General features: G+C 37.6%; 1 protein-coding gene across 2 annotated transcripts in view; it reads right to left on the reverse strand.

The window, feature by feature from the left end:
* Positions 1 to 25395, reverse strand: part of arfgef1 (ADP-ribosylation factor guanine nucleotide-exchange factor 1 (brefeldin A-inhibited)) — a 95768-nt gene that overhangs the window by 30979 nt on the left and 39394 nt on the right. Inside the window, exons 3-14 of one of the 2 annotated variants that reach the window (XM_036558577.1) lie at positions 25096 to 25252; positions 24011 to 24157; positions 21124 to 21303; positions 20958 to 21011; positions 14913 to 15168; positions 13678 to 13794; positions 12089 to 12279; positions 10506 to 10639; positions 7370 to 7604; positions 6864 to 6963; positions 5627 to 5766; positions 4488 to 4596 (exon numbers count right to left, since the gene is read on the reverse strand). In XM_036558577.1, coding sequence (XP_036414470.1) covers positions 4488 to 4596; positions 5627 to 5766; positions 6864 to 6963; positions 7370 to 7604; positions 10506 to 10639; positions 12089 to 12279; positions 13678 to 13794; positions 14913 to 15168; positions 20958 to 21011; positions 21124 to 21303; positions 24011 to 24157; positions 25096 to 25252 — 1820 coding nt within the window. The remainder of the gene's footprint in view (positions 1 to 4487; positions 4597 to 5626; positions 5767 to 6863; positions 6964 to 7369; positions 7605 to 10505; positions 10640 to 12088; positions 12280 to 13677; positions 13795 to 14912; positions 15169 to 20957; positions 21012 to 21123; positions 21304 to 24010; positions 24158 to 25095; positions 25253 to 25395) is intronic. The other variant, XM_036558578.1, reaches the window with a different exon arrangement.

Below are 25395 nucleotides of genomic sequence, written 5' to 3' on the forward strand. Positions count from 1 at the left end.
TATTATTATTAATATATAAAATTCAGAAGACACGTGCACGTTAACCAGTGGTTTCAGTAAACAAAATGGCTACATCTGCAGTGCAGAAGTTATGACCCCTGGTTCCTAACAGCACCACAGTTGAGTCTAAGTGCTTTTTCACACCTGAAAGTCTAGACCACATGTGTCAGGCTCAAGTCCTTGCGGGCCAAACACTGCAGACTTCAGCAAACTGCCTCATTAAGCTGCCTGATTCAGCTCTTCAGCTAATTAGCAAGGCCTTCATGAACTGAATCCAGAGTGTTGGATGAGAATGACCACATTCCCAGTTTGACATGCCTGGTCTACACCAAGGTCCGAGCCAAGGTTCACATTTTTGTTACATTGTATACATCTGATCTGGTTAGTTTTGGTTTTACTGCATTTTAGCAAGTGCACCAAAGAACTTTGGATGACACACCTACATCCTGTTGTCATCACCCACAAGAGCTGTGTTTCCTCATACTTGACATTGATCCTCTCAGAAAATAAGTTATAAGTGTCAGCATTTTTATGCCTTTTTTCAAGTTGACATTTAACTTTCCGTTGGACCAAATTACAATTAATTATTTTGACACCTTCTCTCACTGTGTGCTACCGTGGCTAATTTTACTTCTCTCCTGGTTCTTTTTCTTCTTCTATTGCTTAACGGCTGACAATAGCCTGCCTCAACTTCCTGTAATTGGTCTGAAAGTCGGAACCATCCAAAAAAAAGTGTTTAACGCTGCAAACAAACCAAACAAGTTTCAGTTTGATCCGGACAAAGACCACCTCTTTTGGTCAGACTAAATTTTGGTCCTTTGGTCCAGACTGTGGTCCGAGGCAACTTTCGCACCTGCTTTGGACCAAACCGAAAAGTCTGAAGGTCCAGACCAAACAAGGTAGATGTGAAATCACCTTAAGTTTCTCTAGAATGGAGCGTTTCACATCAAACCACTTTGAATGACTTTGTTTACATTTTTAACACTTGAGTTAGGCATAAATTCAAAAAATGGTGTAATTCAAATGTGTACATCATTTCCATATGAATAAAATATTACATCATCACAGTTATGGCCTAAAGCAAGTAAACTGAAATGCAAAGCTTGCTGCAATATATTTCATTCATGCGGAAATGAATGGCGTCCATTTGAATGAAGTAAATGCTATGCATTACTTTTTTCAGTGAACTAAACAGCATCAAACACCACATTCTAGCTAACAAACAACAAACCTATACAAACACAAAAGGACCCCTAAGTAACTTATGCAACAGATGAGTATTAAGAGGTCATCTAATGCATAAAGCTAGAGGAAGCTGTTCTAACCCACCACCAACTAAACAGAGGCCTTTAATCAGGCCAATAGTTACTACAGCAACAAGGACAGCGAAATCCACATCCGCTCGTATAATACCTCCTCTCCCTTTGATGTGTGCCCATAAAGACAAAGAACAAAACAGCAAGAGAGCAGTGATGACATGCACAGAGTAGACTTAGAGCGGGCTTATTAGAGAAGGCCAATGCTCCAAAACAACCAAAATTATGTTTACTGAGTTACAAAGGCAAATTACAGTTTTATGTTTGGTCTAACATCACTTGTACAGGGAAATTATAGTTATAATTTAGCCTCGTGTCTTTTGTTTCTATAAAAGTTACAGGTGTGTAGCTTTGATACAGATGCTAATGAAGGGTTCACATGTTTTTGAAGTGATCTGAGGAATTTGCCTGGTTCAGTCAGGCAGAAGTAAATTTCAATATAGCACCAACATTTCAAAGTAAAAAAGAATATGAACGTAAAATACAAAAAGTATTAGTAAAACATAAAAAAGAAACAAGATAAATAAGAATTAAGACTGAAAAAAGACAAATCTGATAAAATAACCTCAATCAAGTAACTTACCATCCGTTTTCCCTGCTCCACCCATAAATTCGATCTTTCATAGCGACTAACGACATTTCCATTCACATATTTTTATGCATATTTGGACAAACTAAAGACCTGAGACTATATAACAAAATAGATCAAATCTGCATAAAAGTATGCTCGCATGAAGTGGATTTTTTTGCAGATGTGTTTAATTCCAACAAAATACGATGGGAAAGGATTTGCTTAAAAAATAATGTTATTATAAATAAAACAGTCACGATTGATCCCATGTTTCCATATTTGCCCAGCCATAGCTACAAAACAGGACAGAAAGCAGCAAGTAACAGTGAACTAAAGAAGAAATTAGAAGAAAGAAACTTGGCTACTGTTGCTAGGTTGGACAAGCTTCCCAGAATACTGGCAAAAATCACATCCAACCTAAAGAGTTCAGGCTGGAGTTTAGATTGGCTACATATAGGCCTGTCATAATTATTACATCATCACATAATCACAATTATTTGAGATGATCACGACTCTTTGAGCTGAACTGCAATCATTTTCCACATTCGTTTGATTTCAAAGTCAACAAATAAAATATGAAATGGCTCTGTTGGGTTAAGGCAATTAAATGTAAATTGAAGAAAGCAGTAATGAATTCAAAGGCTTGTGAAAAAAAAGTTCTAACTTGGTGCTCTGACATGTAGAGGGCAGCGTGAGCAATGTTTGTTTATATGTTAACTGTAGCTAATTCTAACATGCTTAGCATGTATGTCAGCAGAATGCATTTTCTGCTTATATTTTTACTCTCATAAAGACATAGCTTTGCTTAACTCTACACATACTGTGTAACGGTAGACATTTGAGAGTGTGCACACACAACAGTGTAGTGTATTGCTTCGACAGTACTACCAGTGTTAATGACTAGGTAAACAGAGCTAAGAAGTAAGGTGGCTAATCAGCCAATGTAGCCACTTCAGGGCTGTATTTCAATAACTACGAACTAAAAAAAGACAAATACAATTTACAAGGCAACTAAACAGCTAAAATTTCATGATTGTGACAGCCCTAGCTACATAACATTAAGATTTTAGGTTAAAATGCTACACTAGTCTGTGTTGTTGTAGCTAAACGAAACTGGCCAGACTGAAAACAAAGTTAGTACCATGCTAACATTTGCATGAATACAAAAAAATAAATAAAAATAAATAACACAATACATCTGATCTTAACAGTGTGATATTTTATATGCATACAAAATGAATATTATTTGAAGCTCATAATGCACTCTAAATTAACATATTTTGACAGAAGCAGCTACACTTTCTCATTAGGTTAAAAGGGAGTTTGGCCAGTGTACTCTAAAGTTTGTCCAGCCTCATAAAGGCTGCTACAAAAGAATATTTGTGACCCTGAGTCTTAATTAAAAGCTAGATTTAAAATGTCATATAAATTTTGAGCATTAATTCAAGCATGTAATTTCAGGGATCAGCATGCAAATGCATTTTCTCCTGCTGCTCCTTTTCTTTATGCTAAGCCTGACCCTCCGAGTCAACTCCACTCTGACTATGGATCATCATTTAGACTGGCCTGGAAAGAGGGCTACTGGACACAGCACAGACAAGGAGCATTTGATCTAGGATGGACTCCAGTCCTGTGCCTTGGAATGGGCCTGGGGCTCTGTATGCCTGCCCTGAATGATGAGCAAACAGCCTCTGGCCTGCTTGAGTAAGATGGAATGCTTTGCCACAGGCACTGCACTAATAGCTGAGTGCTTACTCTAAGGCACTGAATTTGCCCTCCAATATATATAAAGCTAGAGAAACACTGGGGTACAAAGCCCCCCCGGCACTGGGCTGTGGAGCAGTGGAACTGCGTTCTCTGGAGTGATGGAACCTTTGGGATGAGCTGATCAGAACTAATCATCCAACATCACTACCTGACTTCACTAAGGCTCTTGAGGCTGAATGCAATCAAATCCTAACTATTAACACCCTTGATTTCAGAAAAAACTTAAATAAGCACACAAAGGTTTGGACATCATTAGAGCATCATAGTCTTTGTAAGGGTAAACGCCATAAAAAAACCTTTTTTATCCGACTTTGGTGGCTAACTGTCGCAGCACTAATGTTTTAATCAATAAATCAAGCAAATATACAGCCACTTAACATTATTAATATACTTTTTTTTATTATTAATATAGTATTAATATACTGCACAGACTATTTCTTACACACAGGCCCTTGAATAAGGGTGGGCAATATGACAAAAATAAATAAGATTCCACTTTTTGAGGTTTGATAAAACACAATCCAGGAGAAAAAATACAAATACATACAAAATATAATACCAAAAATCCACTTGAATCAAAAATGATACACATAATTTTTTTAATTTGGTATTTCAAATCTCCCGACAACGAGGCAAACTCTGTCTAAATCTCTTCAATGAAACATGCAGCTGTTCAAGTGTTCTGTTAATACCCACAATATGCTCACAAAAGCTTATCATGATGCAATTTATCATGATTACGATATTTTTAAAAAAAATTTAGAAACAAGAAGGAATGACAGCAAGTGATGGCTCATCTACCAGCCGCTAAAGGAAGATTGTGGGTGGCTTACCGAGGCTGGTCTGCGAGTTAGGGTTTACGTATTGATCCTTGCTCCACTCGACCATGCACTTGAGGATGGAGACCAGACACTCCAGGCCTTTTTTCCTTAGAGTGAGCTCCTGGAGATCAGAGCAGACTAATGTCATAACACAGCTAGGTCTTCTCTCAAACAGTGTCCATAAAGACCTGTGCTGACACGCCACTACCAAAACTTGCCATTACCATAACTAACTTAAGGACAACATATTTTGTGTTTCTTTAAAACAAAATAAGCCAAAGCAAAAAGTTTCAAAGCATTCAGTTAGCTTATTATAAGTGGCCAGAATGCTCACCAAGAAAACCAAGCCTATTATCATGGTAATAAGATCATTACACTGGTGGCTAGTTTTGAATTGAAAGAATTAAAAGTCAAATAAAAACTTAACAGGCCTTTCAGATCACCTGGGATTAATCAGCGAGCAGTGCTTAAACTGAGAAACCTAGAATGTTGAGGCAGCTTTTAGCTTGAATGCTGCCAAAAGCTGGAACCAGCTGTCAGAAGATCTCAGATGTGCCCCAGAATTGGGGCTCTTTAAGACCAAACTGGACACTTCTTTTTTTCCTGTACTTTTGACACACTTTCTATCTAGACCTTTTTAGTTATGTATTTAATTTGTCTTTTGTTCTTATTATGCTTTTATGCTGTTTTTATTAAGCTTTTATTCACACAAGGAACTTGCTGAATATTTTAAACAGAAATAAATTATGCAACCCAAAACTTAGTCAGATTTGACTTAACAAGGTAGCACATCCCTTTATGTACACTGTCCTTGAGAGTCTTAAGGCTAAAGCCTTAGCATTGACTAGAAGACAGGCACTAAGTTAGCCTAATTAGGTGTACGTGTTGGTTGTTAGTGCTATGTGCTAATATTAGAAATAAAAATGCTATGTTTATGTCTTAAAACCCCTGTCAAATACTTGTGGCAGACCACTACAAATATTTAAAAGACAATATCAAAAGGCAAATATTAAAAGTCGATATCAATTAATGTCTAAACACCTTCTGCCTGCCGGACAATGATAAGGTTGAGCTTGTGCTCGTCGTAAAAGTGTCATGTGGACTACAGCTCTATTCACTACATAGTAATTGTGTCAAAGAATTAGATTTACCTGCAGTGGGGTCGTGCCCAATTCATGGCCTCCTCGGCCCTGTGCAATCTTGGACAGGTCATTCACCAATCTCTCAAATATATTAGCAGCATTCAGGTCACAGTCATAATTCACATAGATATCCACAACACTCTGGGCATCTGCAGCAGCAACAGAAATTACACAGTTAACAGCATGAAATCTAAGACCCAGTAAACACCAGATCATTTCATATGACTTCTGGATCTGGATTTTAACCACATGCATTTACACTTGGCTTGTGGCTTGGAGAGACTAATGCATTTATATTTGTATAACATTTGGCATCTCAAACCACCTCCTGACAGATCAGATTTACGTGAGTGTTCAAAAGTTTGGAATCACTTGTCATATTAATAATTGCTCTTTATTTATTCAATTAAAACTTTCACAGTGTAAACTGAAATACTGTAAATTAGACAACAGAAGGTATATTTAGTTTTATTTTAGTTTTTTACTCAGTATTTCGATCAACTCCTTCATTAAGGCATTTTGAATATTAATTTATTATATAGTTGCATGCAAAAGTTTCAAGACCCCTGTCAAATGATGTTTTATTTTTCGAAGGGAAAATAGGTTAACACATCCTTTACAGAGAACAAACTTAAATAATGGCATTTTTCTGCAATTTTAGGGCATCATTTCTATTTACTTGCTGAATTTAAGATATTGGAAGAAAAAAATAAACACAAAAATCTAATATAAAATGTTTTTTTTGCATAGGCTTTATTTTTTGTTTTATTTAGATTCAGGAAACAATAGGAAATTGTGCACTATTAACGTGTGTATAAACTTTTGCACACAACCGTAACTTCATTCTCAAAGTTCTACAGCTTTCCCAGTCATTTTAGAATTGACTACAGATATGTTCATCATTCTGGACTCAGCTAACACTTCTTTAGTTTTTATAGCTTCCTCCTAATAATTTGAAATCTCTGAAATTGTAGAGTAGTGGTATCATAAAAGAATTGTTTTATATATGTACCTGCAACTTTTTTTCTATTTTATTGAGAACCGTGATTTCAAACTATTATACACTACTGTAAAATTATTAAAATATGTCTTGGGTGCATTTACACCTACACTTTAATGTGGCTAATAGGATACAACAAGACAGAATCCAAATGGTGAAGGTGCACTAGGTATAAATAAACACTAAATCTAAACACTAGATAACACATTCATGTTCTGAATAGAAAAGAATAAACTAGCTCCATACCAGCACATATTCTAGTGAGGGTCTGAATAACCATCCATTTGTGGTCATACGAGCTTGTGGACGTCTCAAGGATGTACAGGAAAATCTCTTTGAAAAACACCTGAGGGAAGATAAAGTGAGTTAGACCTGCACTTATGACTTAGCAAAGTAGCTCAAATTAGCCTCTAAAACCTCTAAAATCAACACAGAACCAAAATAGAAAGAATAATAAAGGAATAATAGCAATGATGAAGTGCAGCACTGACTAGGTGATGGACTACAAATTGGCAAATTATGTCTTGTGGATGAATGTGCATGGTGATGATAAATCCTCAGAGTCTGATTTGGTATGACTGAGTCTCTTTCTGACAAACAGACACATACTCACTCATACCGGGACGGAATTACAAGCCGTAATAAACCAACGGCTAAGATAAATCTACACTGTCAGCGAGCTGTTCCGCAGGCTAATGGCAGCAGAAGACACATGAATGCTTTATGAGGGGAGGAGGACTGAGTTCAGGCACCTCAATTTGCATCTTGAGATGGGTTTTGAAGTTGGACAGCAGGGTGAGGAAGATGGACAGCGAGAGCTCAAAGACTTCTGGGACGGAGGAGACGCCGTTTTTGGACAGCGCCACACACAGGTACTGCTTGATGGCGTTGATGAACATCTCGTTGGTCTTGAAGATGGGCCCTGCGTTCTGCAGGATGGACAGCAGCAGCTGCAGCGAGAGCACCTTGGAGCGCAGCTCATGCGATCTGGAAAGAAGGAAGCAAGATTACGTCAACTGAATGTAGAAAATGTTCCCTTTAAAAAAAGTCTTTCAGCCAAAACGTGTTTGGTATCTGAAGTTTCTATTGGTCCATACAACACCTTGTATGTTCATCTGACTTTTATCACGCACTTTGAATGAAGTGAAGTACAAGTAAGCCAATCAGAACAGACCTCATTTACACACATAGTTTTGCACTCACCCTGTGTAACCACAGTAAAATCAAATCATGAAGGACCTGGTAATTAGCTAATATGATGCATGAGGGACTAAACTAAACAGTGGGCCACCAGAAGAGCCTAACACCTCAGAGTCAAAGTGTTTATCCTGAGCTTAAGTGGTTAGCTTAGTATTAGGCATTAGGCTTTGCATTCAGTACAGAATAATAACACAGTAAAAATACAGAGAATATAAAGTTCAGTTTCTTTTTGAATGTTTTCCTCTCCAATTCTTCTTCATAGTCATGAATAGTCATGAATAAACACAACACTGCAAATACAATTCCACATATTCAAATGAAAGCTGCTTTTCTCTGTAGCTGGAACTAAAGGTCTGTAAATCAATTTATTCCAGGATAAGTAAGAGGCTTCCAACTGTGTACTGCATACAAATTAACAGCAAAAATAAAATAGGAGCAAAATGACATGAGCAAATTAGTGCCATGAAAAACAATAACCAAACAAAATGAACAAATAAAGAAATAAAGTCCTTTATTAAAGGGCCTACATCATGGAAAACAATTTTCCTTTCTTCTTGGAAACAAGTTTGATAAAGTATGTAAACATTTCAGGTTTCAAACATCGTTCACTACGCAGTCCATAAGGAAACTAAGCTGCAAAAAAAGCCCATTTTAAAATGCCTGTTTTTTTTGTGATGTCTAAAAAAAATCAACATATTTGCATTTATCCACCAATTCCACCTACAGCAGTTTAGCCCCATCCATTCAAACTGAAGGAGCGGTTAAATCCAAACTGTGCTTTGAATGAAGCCCAATACAAGGCAGCCAATCAGAAGAGAGAGCATGTACATATATCAGCCTTGAAGGCACAGTAAGAAACACAGGGATACATAATACGGACACTTTAATATTTATTCCTCCACTGAACAGCAAGGTAACAGCCCCTCACCAGATTTTGTAACAGACCACTAAGAATTTTAAAAGTAGCCAGATCAAAAGCCAGCCAGAGCAGCTTCCTTTTCACCACTGCTTCACTGACAAGCATGGCTTTGGCCCATCCAAGACAATGTCTCTCAGAGCAACTCTGATGTAAATCTGCAGAAGTGAAAGAGCTCTCTGTCCCCCAAACATAAAGAAATCAATACTGCGCTATCACAGGCTTCCTGCCCACTGTCTCTAATGACAAACAGGGATGAAAGAGTGCGCTCCTATCTGTAAGCTGGTCTGGGAGACATATCGCTATGAAGTTGTTACATACTGTGATGAGCCTACAAGTAAAACCAGCAGCAACAGAAATTACACAGTTAACAGCATGAAATCTAAGACCCAGTAAACACCAGATCATTTCATATGACTTCTGGATCTGGATTTTAACCACATGCATTTACACTTGGCTTGTGGCTTGGAGAGACTAATGCATTTATATTTGTATAACATTTGGCATCTCAAACCACCTGTCATATTAATAATTGCTTTCACTTTCGCAGTGTAAACTGAAATACTGTAAATTAGACAACAGAAGGTATATTTGGTTTTATGTTAGTTTTTTACTCAATATTTCGATCAACTCCTTGATGAAGTAACTCCTATGAAGTTGTTACATACTGTGATGAGCCTAAAAGTAAAACCATAAATACTCCCATCCCCAACAAAAGTGAGTACTGTCCTGATTCTTGATGTATTAATTATATACTAATGGATTGGCTTGGCTCTGAGAATAAAAGATATAAAATAATAAAATCAACCCCAAAAATTACAATGCCTCGAATTTATAAGCAACTTCAGGAAAAAGCCCAAGCCCAGTCATTGTGGGTGCATGCACAGCACATGCCCTGCCCCCTTCCTGCCCACTTTACTCTAATAAGATGCACTAACATGACTAGTTTTGATCACTGACAACGGTTTCCATGAAAGGCGGTAAAACAGAGGAGTATAGGGAGGGATGCATTAAAGGGTTTTAAGGACCCATACCATGAAAAAAAGAATTATGTCCATTTTGGTATATAAAACCAGACAAAAGTTATAAGTAAACATTCATGAAAAAAAAAAAATACAAACTGTACGATATGGGTCCTTAATATTTCAACATCTTTTCCAATTTTTCAATACTATTGTGAGTTTATTGCGCCCTTAAATAATAAAATGACACCCTTAAATAAAAGTAATACAATTATTATTATTATTGCTACTAATACTAGTACTACTACAACAATTTTAATAAAGGGTTTCCGTATATCACGAAATTGGACAATATAGTTACATAAAATATTGCAAAGTATAAACATACCACCCCATCTAGGCAACAAAGACTGCAACTGGTTTTACCTTTTCAGGTGTCCACTTGAGTATGATCCAGCTTAGCCCAGCTTAGCCTAAACCCTCCCTTTAACTTAACTATAACTGGAGCTAGGAAAGTAGTCTGGGAACACCAAGCTTATCACAGTCCAGCCCAATGAAATATAGACCTTCCTGGTCCTGAACTGAATTACAGTGAGAAATCAGTTTGGAAAATCCTGTTACACAAGCTTGTGCTATCTGTTACTGAAAAATCTGATTCTTCTCTGAATCTAACCGAGTCCTCAACCATCTCATCTCACTTGTGTTATCTGAGGGCAAAATCTGATCATTCTTCTGACTCCTGACAAAATCGTTCAAGCTTATTTTCACAGACTTTGCTCAACCATCTCTGTTGAAGATAATCAGGCTTACTTTGGATCCGGGGGACCGTCCGAAAGAGGCTTCATGGACAGCTTGCAGAGGGAGCGAAACACAAGGAAAGCGTCCTTTTGCAGAATGTGTGAGAATTTTGCACCCGGCGCTGGCCCTGTAGGCGCACCAGATTCCTGCAGCAGATAAAAAAAAAGAAAAGATGGACTCCGTCAAAACCTGCTGCTAAAGGTGAAAAATTTTAATATTGCACTGGTCGCAGCCCTATAACACTGCAGATATGACTATTGTCACAGTAAATTATGTAAATACAACCTGCAACCTGTAGGCTTACTTTTTTTTACAGGTATATTATTAATTTGCAACTATCAAAAATAACTAAAACAAAATCTTAATGCAAACACTTCCATGAGACCAAATACTAACTAGCATAAGTAACTCATCCTGAATAATAAGGTGTTTTCCCTGCTCTCAACATACCCAATCCAATGAACTGGCTAATTAATTAACAAGTCATGGGCTGGAGGTTAGGGAACCAGTCTTGTGACCGGAAGGTCGCCAGTTTGATCCCCGGAGCCAACAGTATGTGACTGAAGTGCCCTTGAGCAAGGCACCTAACCCCCAACCGAGTCTGCTCACTGCCCCCTAGTGTTTGTGCGTTCACTAATGTGTATGTGGTGTTTCACTGTACAGATGGGTCAAAATGCAGAGGTGAAATTTCCCCGTTGTGGGACTAATAAGGGTCACTTAACTTAACTGGCCCTCCCTGATTATTGGTGGGTGCATGATAGGAAAAACCCTAAAATGTGCAGAACCAGGGTTGGGAACCATTGACATACAGGGCTTAACATTAAGCATTTCTGGGTCCCATGGACAAGTTATTCTACATTTTATTCGTCTGAAGGCCAAAATCATTTTCCATGATGTGAGGAGGCCGTGTGGTTTGACGTTCACTTTTGCAATTAATGTACACTATGGCCAGAGGTATGTGGGTACCTCTTCTAATTATTGAGTTCAGAGGTTTCAGCCACACCCATTGCTAACAAGCACATAAAATCGAACACACAGCAATGCAATCTCCAAACAGTGGCAGTAGAAATGGGTCATACTGAAGAGCTCATTCACTTTAATCACTGTCACAGGATGCCACCTTTGTCATAAGACAGTTCGTGACATTTCCAATCTGCGAAGTCTACCCCGAGAAACCGTAAGTGCTATTATTGTGAAATGGAAGCGTCTAGGAATCTGTTGTACTGCTCATTACACAGTTCCAAACTGCCTCTGGAAGCAACGTCAGCAACTGAGCGTCAGGAGCCTCATTAAATAAGTTTCCATTCTGGAGCAGCTGCACACAAGCTTAAGATCACTATCCACAACGCCAAGCCTCGGCTGGAGTGGCGTAAGCATGCTGCCACTGAAACCTGGAGCAGTAGAACCGTGTTCTGAACTGGGACATTGACTGCGATCTAAACCTTCTCATCATTTTCATACCTCTCAGCATTAGCACTCAAACTTTTTTTGGCTTTAGTTGGCACTTATCAAACTGTGGAGGTTTTAGAAACAATCTGACTGATTTGCTGCTGCCGTTCACAGGTGTGATGAAGAGACTGGTGGCTCTGACTCACCTGAGTGTCGTTAGAGGAGACGGACAGCCTGTCATCGGGCAGGGACGGAGTGAAGCTGGCAGAGATGGGGGTTCCTGGAATGCCGTTAGCGTGGACGTTCTCATTGTCGCTGCCCAGACAGCCCTCCTCCTCCAGAGAGTTGGACGTGGCCTCTGTTGGCCCTGCCTCACCTCCCCCATTCCCCTTGGCATCTGGCCACAGACGAACAGGGTTTAGTCAGTGTCCTTTGGGGCGGTTTAAGACACATGGGTATCAAAACGGCACTGGCTGCAGAATGCTCTGATTCTATGCTTGACCTCATAACGATTTGACTCAACTGCAATTCTTTATGAAACAGTTTAGTCATCATAAAATTGAAAATTTTACTACAATTTGATTGGATTACACAGTTTTACACATAAACTACCGATTATATTGATAATCATGTAACACAATGATTATTTTAATAATATACATGCTTTTTACAAAACCAAATATTTAATTTTACTTCATTTACATGAAGCTTCTAACTACAAATGTGTGTGCATGTGTGAGATCCTGTTAGTGTGGGTTTCCTCTTTTTAAAAACTGATTTGATCTAAAAGTTCCCCTTGTAGAAAATGTTTAAGACTGCTGAACACTGCTTTATAATGACTGACGGATTCCCTCGTTATCAAGTAATCACGAAATCAATTCACTGAGAATGTAAATTTGAAATGATTATTTTTTGAAAAATCAAGTATCAATCGTGACAGTATTCAGAATTATTATGAAAAAAGGCACTGAATATACAAATGGGACAGGAAAAAGTATTTACACAGTAGTGATTTTTTACATTTGAAACAGTCTAAGTAGCCAAAATATGAGTGCATTCTTTAAAGAATATTTTTATAATTGGTTATAATAAATTACAACATTCCAAATTGATGCAACTGAATCACAGCCATGAGATCAATACACAGCCATCAGATCAATAAATTACAATGCACTTATGCATTTTTACAACTTTATTCTACAAAAGCCGCATCTCAAGTCCTCTTCCTGGGCAGCCGGCCTCCCGCAGAGTTTTATTCCAGCCCTATAATAACTCTTGATTTGGCCAATTAAAGCCTGCAGGACTTTGTCTACAAGAGCAATGCGCAGTAGATTAATCCTTGGAAGTTAGTTATTGCCAGTGATGCCAAAAGCATATAATTTCATATTAACCCCCAATTCACTGAAACAAACTCTGTTGAAAGCGTGGATTGTAAACTTTCAATCCCTACCACATGTAAGGAGAAAGCAGAAGAGCAGATAATTTTGAGGAAGTTCATTTTATGCACATCCTCTTGTTTTGCGCTACATTCTTTAACATTTTTGCCACAAATGTCAAAAGTGCAAAAATCAAAAATGCATATGCAAACTTGATCATATGTAAATGAAATGAATAACTGTGTAATGTTTTATTTATTTTCATTTAAATATTTGTGTAATAAAAATAAAAAAAAAGCAAGAATTAAAAACCGCAGTAGGTTAGCTCTCCAGAACATTCCCGAAGATTCCGCCTGCAGCACAAGATGCTACAGACCTACAGTCTAGATAGCACCCAATAAAACGCAGGCTAATCTTACCTCCAGCTACTGTGTTAACAACCTCCTGCAATATGCTCTGTACGATCTCCTGAGCTTTCTCTTCATAATTTGGACTCTCCTCTTCTTCAGTAGCTTCTGTGCCCTGCTCTGCGGCACCTACAAAAAACAAAACGAGAAAAAAACAAAATTACATGTCCACTTGGATTATTTATTCCTCACAAAGCTTTCGGTTCATTTACAGAGAAAGGCATTTGTCCCCTCTGCTTGCCCAGTGTTATCACAGGCTAGTTTACACTATCAATTTTCCAATTCTGTTTCTAATATGTGCACTATTAACTGAGGCTGGTGATTGCCTCCAACCAAACGATCAACAGCGAGAAAATTGTGCTATTAGGGTCTTACATAACAGAGGAGAGCCACTGACACAGATTTGCAACAGCAGTCACAGATCACAGAACCAGAGCCGCTGCATTTTACCACATTTTCTTTGATGGAGAAGACTAAATGCAGTGTTCTCATATTCTCTTACTCATATTCGTCTGTCTACTGATTTATAATGTTTATTTACAGTTCTACATTATGTAAAAGTGGCTTTGTGATTACAGATGGGATGAAAATTTCCTATCATGATGTCCAGTTTTCAATTATCCAGCTTTCAGTATTGTCACAATATTGTTACAATGTTCTCAATATCAGTATAAACACAATATACTGATATACAAAGTTTTTATTGATCCTCTTGTCACTACAATGTGAATATATGAGAAATTATCACCAGTAATACTAATGTTTACTGTTGAGGTTATAATGAACATGCAGATGTGTTGTCCTGGCTTATGCTCTACAGGGAGACCGTGTAGAATTCTGCGGTGTCCGTCCCTACATGTAATAATTTTGAAGGGCCCATATCATTGTAAACTAAACTTTAAATTCAAAAAAGTGGAAAAAAGTTGGATGTAGGCAGTTTATTAACAAAAACAAGGCTAAAATTTCAAAACATAACATTTATTCCCCAGTCCATTCAGCTCATATACAGAAACTAACCTGCAAAAACAGCCCATTTCAAATTCACTGTTTCTGTGATGTCAAAACCAATTCATTTATATGCAGTCGTCTGCAAAATTGTGACCGCCTCTGGTCAAATAACACGTTTTGCTGATTCTGAAGTGAATATAAGTTACTTTTGCACATTTTAATGCACACTAATGTTTATTTGCTGATTTTAGCATTTTTTGGGGGAAAAAAAACATAGAAATAGCTCAGTTGAGCATTACTCTGGGCTGCGGCTGTGGCCTGGTCTGCCTCCGTCTGCTCGTTCTCTGCGGGTCCAAAGTCTGAGCCATTCTCCGGTTCTGGACTCTCGTAGGGAGGCGAGCCCTGCTGCTCGGCTTTGCTGCCCTGATGCCCTCCGTTAGCCTCGTGGCCTTTGGCCGGGGTGTCCGGCTGCAGCTGGGGCGATTCAGGCTCCTGCTGGCTGAGCGGAGAATGCTGCCGGTGCCTCTCTCTCTCCATCTGCTTAGCCTCCTGGAGCTGAACACAAACAAACAAAAAAAGCGCTCCGTTTAAACAGACACATGCTTCACTTACAGCCAGCTAAACACTATCATTCCCACTGGGCAGAGCCTCTAAAGCACAAGCTGCAGAGCATCCGCTTCTTCGCACAGGAAAGCAAATGTCTGCATTTGGGAATAATAAACATTATCAAGTACGGTGTGAGATACATCGGCAGCTGATACTTGCAGATAAAAGCATAAATTTAATTATCATTACCGGTCCGATATTGGAATTACAGCCGATAATTCCAACCAATAACTTGGCGTCCCATTTTTCTCCTTAATAAGAGCAATTGCTAAATACATAAGTCTACAATAATTAGTCATAATCAATCTTTTGAGTTTTAAAAGGAAATTCCACAGATTTTTCAAATTTTCTACATAATTCAATGGTTGAAACATGATTAAAATCATTCAGTTCATTGTAGGGAAATTTACTGACTCAGATTTCTTTACAGTGGTGTTGACAGAAAACAGGGGACGTGATGTCTACAACCTACATGTGTTTTGTATGTAATGTTAATAATGGTAAAATAGTGGTAAACACAATGAAATATAAAAAATATAAAAAGGTACAATTTTGTAATACAACAAGCTGCATGTACCCCTCTGCCATGAAAATATTTTTAAAAATAATAATTTTTAGGTCAAAACCTTCTCAAAACTATAAAACAATGTCTAATGCATCAGACTGCATATTCATAAATACTGCAATAAAATAATGCAATAACTTTCTGTGAGGGAGCTTTTAGAGGCATTAAACTCTTCAGACATCTGGTTCCTATCACCACCACTGTGAACAAGTGTGATTTGGCAAGTTTTTCACTGTTCACATCAAGAGTGGTTTGATGTGAAACACTTTGTTGTTTCACTGTTTACTCTTAACCATTTAATTATAGAGAAATTTTGAAAAATCAGTGGAATGCCCCTGTCTATTCTGATGCTCACTACATCTTATATGTAATTAACTTCAAAATCCAAAAAAGTAACATTATCAGCTATAGCTTTCAGTATCCGTCAAAGCAAGGTGTTAAATATCGGTTAGTGCTATCGGCCCAGAAATTCCACATCGCTGCATCCCTATTCTCTAGCAGAACAACAAAAAGAAGAACCAAAGATAAAACTGGGATCTTTTTTTTTTTAGCAGTCTTTATGCTGTGCGAGTATAATATGCACCTAACGTTCACAAAAACCAATAGTCTGGCTGACTGCATGCAACTGAACTAATGAGCTGGTCTTAGCAAGAGCACAGCAGTCATGCTTGATCTGACGAAGAATGCGCTGATGGCTGAGAAGACTCTTCGTCTTCGCTCAAACACAGGTGGATTTTCTCATGTGAGGGAGCTCATGTTTGTGAAACAGTGGCGACGGCAATGAGTTTGAACGATGAGCCTCTATGATGAATGTGAAGTGGAAGTTACACATGCGATGGGCAGAATATATATATGATAATGCCTTTGTGGTTTACACTGCATGATTATTACTTCTCCTTATAACTTGCTAGAACTTTTCAGCTTAGAACACTTTATTTTACAGTTTCTAAGTCATTAAACACTGTAAACTGCAGGAACAATGGTCAGTAGCTATTATGAATGATTCAGGAACTACAATGAAACTAATGTGCAGGTTATGTAGTTATGAGCAAGGGTGTAAAGATTAGGGCTGGGTATAAAAATTCTATAATTTTATGGTATCAACCGTATTACTTCAATACTACTAGAAAAGATGGGGACGCACGCTGACCTAACTCATGAAATGACTTGGGCTCAGCCTTAACTGGCTCAAGACTCTGACTCTCCCCTAACTGGCTCGAGACTCTGTCTCGCCCCTAACTGGCTCGAGACTCTGACTCGCCTCTAACTTACTTAAGACCGAGACTCTAAAAACACCCTTGAGTGACGCAAGACTCGATTTGGGCTCATCCTTAACTGGCTTGTAACATTAACTCAGAAATGGACTTAACTGACCTGTGATTCTACATGCACTTAAATGATTCCCAACTTGACAAACTCCTTCTTAGCTAATTCTAGACTCAACTTGGACTCACCCTAACTGACTCAAGACTCAGTTTGGACCCGACCATGTTGACTCACCTCTCAAATCTGACTTCTTTAATGAAAGGTTCGTTATTAAAGGCCAGGTTGAATCTGATAAGTTTCTCCTCTGTACAGGATGTGTTAACTTCTTTTTCACTTAGAAAACAAGCAATACAAAACGTCTGACAAGGGGCGTTCAAACTTTTGCATACGATGGTACACGCTTGGCTTTGCTCAGTCTAGTTCCACCATATGAGCCTTCAAACAAAATAAGCCTCAAAAATCACAACCTCTACAACTTAAGTGACTTCAGACATTTGATTGTAGGTATGTCCACAGTATAAACCCACCGCTCTCTGCCCAATTCAATTTAGTCTGACAGGATGCAACCTAGTTTTGATTACTGACAGCAGTTTCCATGCAAGTCAGCAAATGAGAGATGACTGACAGAGAGGAAAGTGAGCCTACCTGCCATAAAGTTTTAGATTTTTTACACTGTTTTGCACATTTGTTTCAATACTGTATTTACACTCAACTATAAGAGCGAGAAACTGAAGTGTGGACAAACATACAGGCTCTTGCTATTTAAATACACTTATCATAAATGTTGTTCTGCTTGTACTGCTTGTGTGGGTGAGTCAGCACAATTAAGCAAGGAATGAAAGCATTTGGCATTCCTTTCTCTTTGACCTGTTTGTCCTTCCCACCTTGTGTAGGTGGAAGTGCTGGAGGTGTGAATGGCTGAGGCAGGTCAACATTTAACGCACAGCTCATGGAGGCCCCAGATCAGCTATAAACATTTTACCCTCTCCTACTCAACCTGACTGAGCCGTGTAAACAAGATTATCACATGGTGAGCACGCTACCCAGCAAAATTTGGGGTTTTCTAGCATTTAATTTTTTTTAATACAAATAATTACGTCCGGTGTGCATAAACATTATTGTGATATTAGTGAGAGTGCTAAATTGGAAACAAAGCCAAAGGCACATTTTACTCCTTTGCTGTGATGTCAGCACTCTAAATTTTCAAGTGTTTAAACTACCTTCAGACCAAAAGTGTTTCACTATGAGCTTTTAACAACAGTTTGGAAAAGAAAACTGTCAAATCATTATTTTAGGCAAAACCTGCATCTCATTTCAAGAAACACAATTTAATAAGCATGAAGCTAAAAATACCCAAAGGATGAACAAACTGCTTTTTGACAAATATGACTGTGAAACATTCTAGAAAGTATAAATAAAGTATAAATGATGGGCGGCGCATTTCCACTATATTAGGGAAAAAACTAAAAAAAAACTAAAACTACAAAATCAATAAATAAATTGCAAATGTAAAATATATGTTCATAGACACGTTCTATTTCTGTATATTTAATATGAGATATATTAGGGCTGTCAAAGTTAAACATGCTAAATTATTAATACAATTTTTAAATGTTCACACATTTTTCTAGAGTGACCCTTCTAACCATCTGTAACAGTGCAGTCTTAAGCCCAGCAGCAGGTACGTATGTTGCTATGACAACTCATGACTGTAGCCTTCTCTTTCAACTGCAGCTTTTACTGTCCACACTTTTGGCAAACTATGCTGGACAGTACTCACAGGAGACCTATGGATAAATCAATGAGCAGCAAACCAACAAAAGCAATGGCAAAGAATTCATGAGCTATAAGAATGAGAGGCTACAATCGCAAGAGAGTTGGAATCATTACATGGATCATTCTACAGAATTAGTTTGAACTGCGGTTCCATAGTTAATTAAAAAAAAACCTTAAATGACAAGGGCTGTATGATCTATTTAAAGTAGAGGTATTCAATAGAGATAACAATAAGCTAAACACATAGCACATCATCATTTATAAGATACATTCTATTGGTACGTGGCTGTCGCAACCCCTAACCACTCATTTTCAACTTGTGAAAATAATTCACATTTTTTGTTGTTTTTAAAAAATCTTTTTGAATTCTTTTAAAACGAAGTTGAACCATTTAGTCCATTGTGGCCACATGGTGAGTAGTTAGTCTAGTCCAACTGTTTTGAAGTAAATGTGTCCCAAAGTCTGAAAATCAGTGTATAACATTCAGAATTGTCATGACCAAAATATGTATTTTCTGAAATTAGGTAAGCTTTTTTGTGTTTTAATGAAAAATATTACGATTTTGTGTGTACCAATGGGTTTTCAACTCTGACTTTGAAACGGTTTGGCAGAATGATCCACATATGATATAAACACTCACTGTTTGGAACATGCAGCCACTGTTTCTCTCACGGATGTTGGTGATGAAACTTGAAACTATGTTCACTCTAAATGGAATGTGATGTTCATGTTCAAGTTCATTAACACAGGGCACGTAATGGTACTGATCGACTTGGGTAATAAACACAGTCTGATGAAGCTTATTTTGTCCACTCATATAGCTAGAAATTCCACTGCTTTTAAGCCAGAAAAACTAAGACAAATGCCGATAATTGTGATTAACTATTCTAATAATTTGACAGCCCTATACATATACACACAGACACAGTACAGTACAGGCTTTTGAGAAAATTAGATTTAAAAAGTGATTTATCTGAGCAGTAAGTGTTTATTTTTTAAAAAGAAAAGACTCAAATAAAACTGATAAATTACATCATAATTTTACATATACCAAGTGCTTTCTTAACCCTTTACAAACCTCTCCTTGAGGAAGTCCAGTACTATTTCTAGTTATCATCCAATACCTGGCTAAACAGTAACTCATTATGTTCAGTTTAGTGTGCTGGTGACACAACGTAACCAAGTTTATGACGGCTGCATCCAAGATTCCAAACTAGCTCACAAGATATCAACTACTTTCTGGAAAACAAGAAATTCTTATTTCCTTTTACTGTATTTATGTTTATTTTCATTTACTGCAATGATATTTTAATGTTACAAGCAAAAACAACCATAGTGAGAATAAATGGTGAGACTTTTTATTGTGTGAGGGTAGAGTGCAATGTTGCGTTAATCTCTGATCTCTAAACAACTCGATTCTTTAGTATACACACTGTATGTGTGTGTGTATATGTACATATATGAAACAAACCTGGGGTAATATCTTGTATGATAATACAAGGCTGAATGAGAAATATAATTTTATATATATACACATACATACACCTTGTACTGTGATCTGATATTTTGGCCCAGGCTTGTGTCATCTGAGCTGCAAGCTGAAGCTTCATCTACAGCTTAAACGGAACACTTCACAACACCAGACAGCTTCAGTAGTGCTTGGTGCAACATGGAAAATGTAATGGTGGGCTGAATATCTTTAACTTAAAAGATAAATAAGGGGGGGTGCGAAAACGACCACTGTCAGAGGTTTTTAAATTATTCGGTGGGGATGAAATGAGGCGGTCATCGTCATCCCAGGGCAACTAATGCAGAACATCTTCAATGTTGCGCTCTCTCTGCATCCACATGCAGCTGTCTGAACCAGACGCTCGCACATCACATTCCTACTACACACTTCACATATCAAAACGACAAAAAAGAAAGTCATCGTCATGGAGAGAGAAGACTGCAGGCAAAAAAAATAAATCAATAAAAAAAAGAAGCCACAGCAAGCACACGCACAGACAAGACACGTCTCAAAGAGAGACGGAGAGTCTACAAACAGTGTAGAGAAATGGATGAAGCTGATGCACACAGACCAGAGGAATTCAGATCAAGCAAACTCAAGGCAGGCCCTATCACTCTTTACCTGACGGTCACGCTTTCTGGATGCCAAAGACCAACTGATCTTGTGATTTGTAAGCTAGATTTCAACAGGAGGGGGGGAGAAGGCATCAGCCAAGAAGAAAGAAGAGGTTAGATGAAGGTCACTGCTCCATATTGTTGAGTGAAAGTTGGGGAAAACAGCTACTCACTGCCTGGTTCTCCATGCGGGCAAAGATGACATTCAGCATCTGGGTGAGAGTGGCCTTGGCTGTGGTTTGGTTAATGAGATTCTTGCTGGCCAGGTAGATGTTGTAGCATGTTCTCACAGCTTGCAGCACTGTGCCCTCATGGATCTCAATGTGTTGGGAGGTCACTGCGGTCAGCAAGGCCTGGAAGGTAGAGAGCAGAGTGGAAGTGTAAATCTGTGACCTCAAACAATTTTAAATTTTTAGAAAACAATCCATCATGAAATCTCAAATTTCTTTACGAAGATACAAATACCACAGTGTAACAGACAATACAATAAGCCTTTTTGGGGGTTATTGAAAATAACTTGATTGTTACTTTGTCCAAATACTTAATTTACATTATTATAACTGATTCTAAAAACAGTGAAGCAGAATCAGTAGATTCAGATCAATGCACACGCAAAGATGTTTAATTCAAAGCATACATGAAGGAATTCCACAAATGTCCAACAATCAACTGTTTAAAAAGACTGTCAGGATGAAATGAAACTCTCATCGTGATCCCATGCAAACTGTAAAGGGTCTTACTTTGCTGGTTTTGAGCAATAAAATAATTTAAGATTTTACACTTCAAATGTAACTGTTTATCAAATTTGCTGTCTCTGTATAGCAAAAATAACAAGAACAGAGTCACTGATGCAAAGCACCACTCTTATGAAGCACCATATAAAGAAATAACTACGAACTAAAAGCAGAACTAACTGAGAACTATCTGTGCCCCTGGTGGAGAAACATCAGCCGGCTAAAAGTGAGTGAGGTAATTTTGTTTTCAACCAAAAAATGAAGGATTATTTTTTAAGCACTCCTAGCTTTCTAGCAGGTCTCAGGTACCACACAGATAATTCTACCAAATTAGTTAAAAACACACACATACATACATACATACATACATATATACATATATATATATATATATATATATATATATATATATATATATATATATATATATATATATATATTCAGACCTTAGATGTTTACAATGATTGTTATGATCAAAATATATTCCATCAGCTTCACTGAAGAAAGAGTGCATAGAGCAAAAACTGTCCAGACCTCCAAAACAGGAGGAAATTATTTATTTTTATTTATTAATTATTTATTTTATGGCTACTGTAAAGAGAGGTTAAAACAAAAGACCACAAAGTAGCATTATAACAATCTTGTGAGCTATAAACAATACAAAACGTTTAGTTTTGATGAGAAATGCTCAGAAGAGATTGAAGGGTGTATAGAGTTTTACATTTTGATACACTGTTTTAAAACTTAATTTATGTTTCGATACTGTATAGAAATCATTCAAACTTTTAGAAAAATATCAATAACAATCTTTAAATGTTCCTTGTGTCAGTAAGCAGGCTGCAGTCTGCATCTGTGAGCCTTAAATAGCAGATTTCCTCATATATCAGTATATTTTGTGGAGCAAGACCGAGATTTATTACTGCCATTGGCCTTTATACATCATACCTAGATGACTTGAGGCGCAAGACAGTAGAAACGTCATACTGACTATGCGATGTTAATCCACTGAAGGCAGCATTCCTTTTAGAAGGCAAGCCCTCCTACTATACATTTTTTTCTTTGTAAAGCAATAAAGCAGCAACTTCAGCATAGTCAAAAGGCATTAGGCAAATTTACCAGAGCAAGCAGTTCAGGTTTAACCAGTTCTAAATAAATACGAATGTGTGTGCACAAGAGTTTGGGAGCTTCTCATGTGTCTAATTAACCTGTATCCTTTAACACAGAAAATCCATTTCGGCCTAAACCAATATATATCACAAAAAAAATACGACCAACCAAATCATGTTCTCCACCATGTAATTTGGTAATTACAACGCTCTTTTACTACATAAACGTCAGTGCATCGAGACATTGCAGGTAAGACGTTAATGGACCATAAACATTACTCATGCACCGCCATGGCAATATGCTTTAGCCCACGATGGTTAAGTACAGTTTTTTTAAGCTGTTTTCCCTCATTTCTACACATTTTATCTCATTCATATCATCTTCTTTGTCTCCGTCTGCCGTGGCAGTATGCTTTAGCTTAGGATGATTAAGTTTAGGTTTTTTAGTTTGCTGTGTTTTTCCCCCCTCATCTTTGTACATCTCAGCTGTTTGATTTTAACTTAGTCATGTCATCTTCATTGGACAGACATGCATGTGGTAAGCAGACGCATGATGTAAACTGAAAGGTGTTACAGTGCTGGTTGTGTAAATCTAGCATTCTGTTTGATTGTTGTTGTTTTGTATCACTCCTTGTTTCTATCATGGCTGTCTGGAACAGGCTAAGCCTGATGTTATGACATCGCGAGACTTTAGCACATTTGTAAGCTGTGTTTTGAAAGTTGACCTACTCACTTTTTCACAGGTCTTTCATGGTTGTTTATCACATGTTTTTCTGCCTCCACCATGGGTTGTTGTAATAACAAAATATTTTATCTACAACATGTTAACTTTAGAGGAGAAAGAAAACCATTCTTAATTTTTATTGGAGGTAATTTGGAGCAATTCTATTGCTCCATTGGTTATGACATTCTTATACAATGTAATACGCTGTTTTCAAATGAGCCGAAAAAGTTAAAAAAATTAACATTATACAAGGTTTGTTATGACGGCAAGTCTTGATTTTTTATAACATTCCATACATTTTTCTTCGGTTTTGCTCATGTATTCCATTTGTAGACCTCATAAACATGAAATACTGTAATACATATTGTGATACACATCTTCAATTATCATGTCTCCTCAATTATCATGATGTTATATTTTTGGCACTCTTAATTTCACACGTTCCAAGTTACAGAATGCACCACAGAGATATTATAAGGGGGAAAAGGTACTGAACCTTTATAATCTGTAGCTGAACTCCCTCGTCGGTCTGTGGCCCCTGGAAACAGCCACAGATCGTCTCAATGATCCTGTCGATGAGTTTCTTTCCTGGGGCCGTGCTGTCTGGAGCACTGCCTGTCAGATGCCCATAGGCTATGAGTTTCTACAAAACCACAAAACACATACCTCAGTTAAGCTGATATTTCATAAAGCATGATTTGAACTTCACATATTCCTCTCTTAGGTTCTTTTGTACCTTGGTTCTACCTATTCTCTATCTTTTTCCACATTTTAATGCACAATTACTGTTTATTTGCTAATTTTAACATTTAGGGGGAAAAAGTGTCAGGTGCAAAAGGCACATTCATATTTTATGTTTCATTGCTTTCAATATGTTAAGCTCAGCAAACAAACACAAATCGTGCACTAAAATTGTGAAAAAGTGTGTTCCCTATAGAGAACATGTAAGATTATTTTCTCTTAGAAAATCAACAAAATATGTAATTTGACCAGTATTTGAATTAGAATACTTTCTGGATCCTGGTTCAAAGATGAACCTACTCCAATAAGAATGCCTTTTGGCTCTTTTCCTTTTGAACAGGTCTGATATTTGGCTTAAAGGAACATTTCAGTGCTGCATTTGTGGCACATGGTTGTTTATCACAGATAATAATTCTGATTGTCCCTGCACTACAAGCACACACATAATAGAAGCCAATGGGCAGCTGCTTCTTCCTACATGCATACAAATGTGCCAGATAGAAAGGTTAAGCAGAAAAACACTTAGTATTCATTTCAAGTTATCTGGCGAACTGATAAATGCTAAAACTTAAAATAATTAGATTTGGTAAAAAAAAAAAATAACAATAACAAATAACAATGAATAATACAGATAAACCTGGCCAATCATTAACCATGTCTTATTCACCCACATCCATCCATGTTTTATAATATTGGGACTGCATGCTACAATCACACTGCATTATAATCCCAATATGGTATTCTGCCTATATCACACATCCTTTAATACACAGCAGTATAAATCCAGTCATGACTTTTGGCCCCACAGTTAGCAATGGAGGCTCTGCTGACAGCACTGACCTGTAAACAGTCCAGAGATGTGCTCACGATGCGCGGACATTTTGACTGACATGCTAACTCGAATGGCAGGAAGTATTTATCTGCTTCGATGAAGTTGGTCTTAGATTTGATGGGGGGCAGAGTACTGGAACCTGACTTGCTGTCTCCAGCAGGTGGGCTTAAAGGGGGGAAAAATAAAATCGATTTCATCATCAGTCAAGAGTAGTTCAGTCAAACGTCAAGGAGCCATGAACTGTCTTAAACAAATCCTGTTTCAGACAGAGGTGAGGAGAGGTTCACTCTGTTCTAAAAGCCTCTCAG

The sequence above is a fragment of the Colossoma macropomum genome, unplaced genomic scaffold, assembly GCF_904425465.1.
Source record: "Colossoma macropomum unplaced genomic scaffold, Colossoma_macropomum, whole genome shotgun sequence".
In the NCBI taxonomy this organism is placed as follows: Eukaryota; Metazoa; Chordata; class Actinopteri; order Characiformes; family Serrasalmidae; genus Colossoma; species Colossoma macropomum.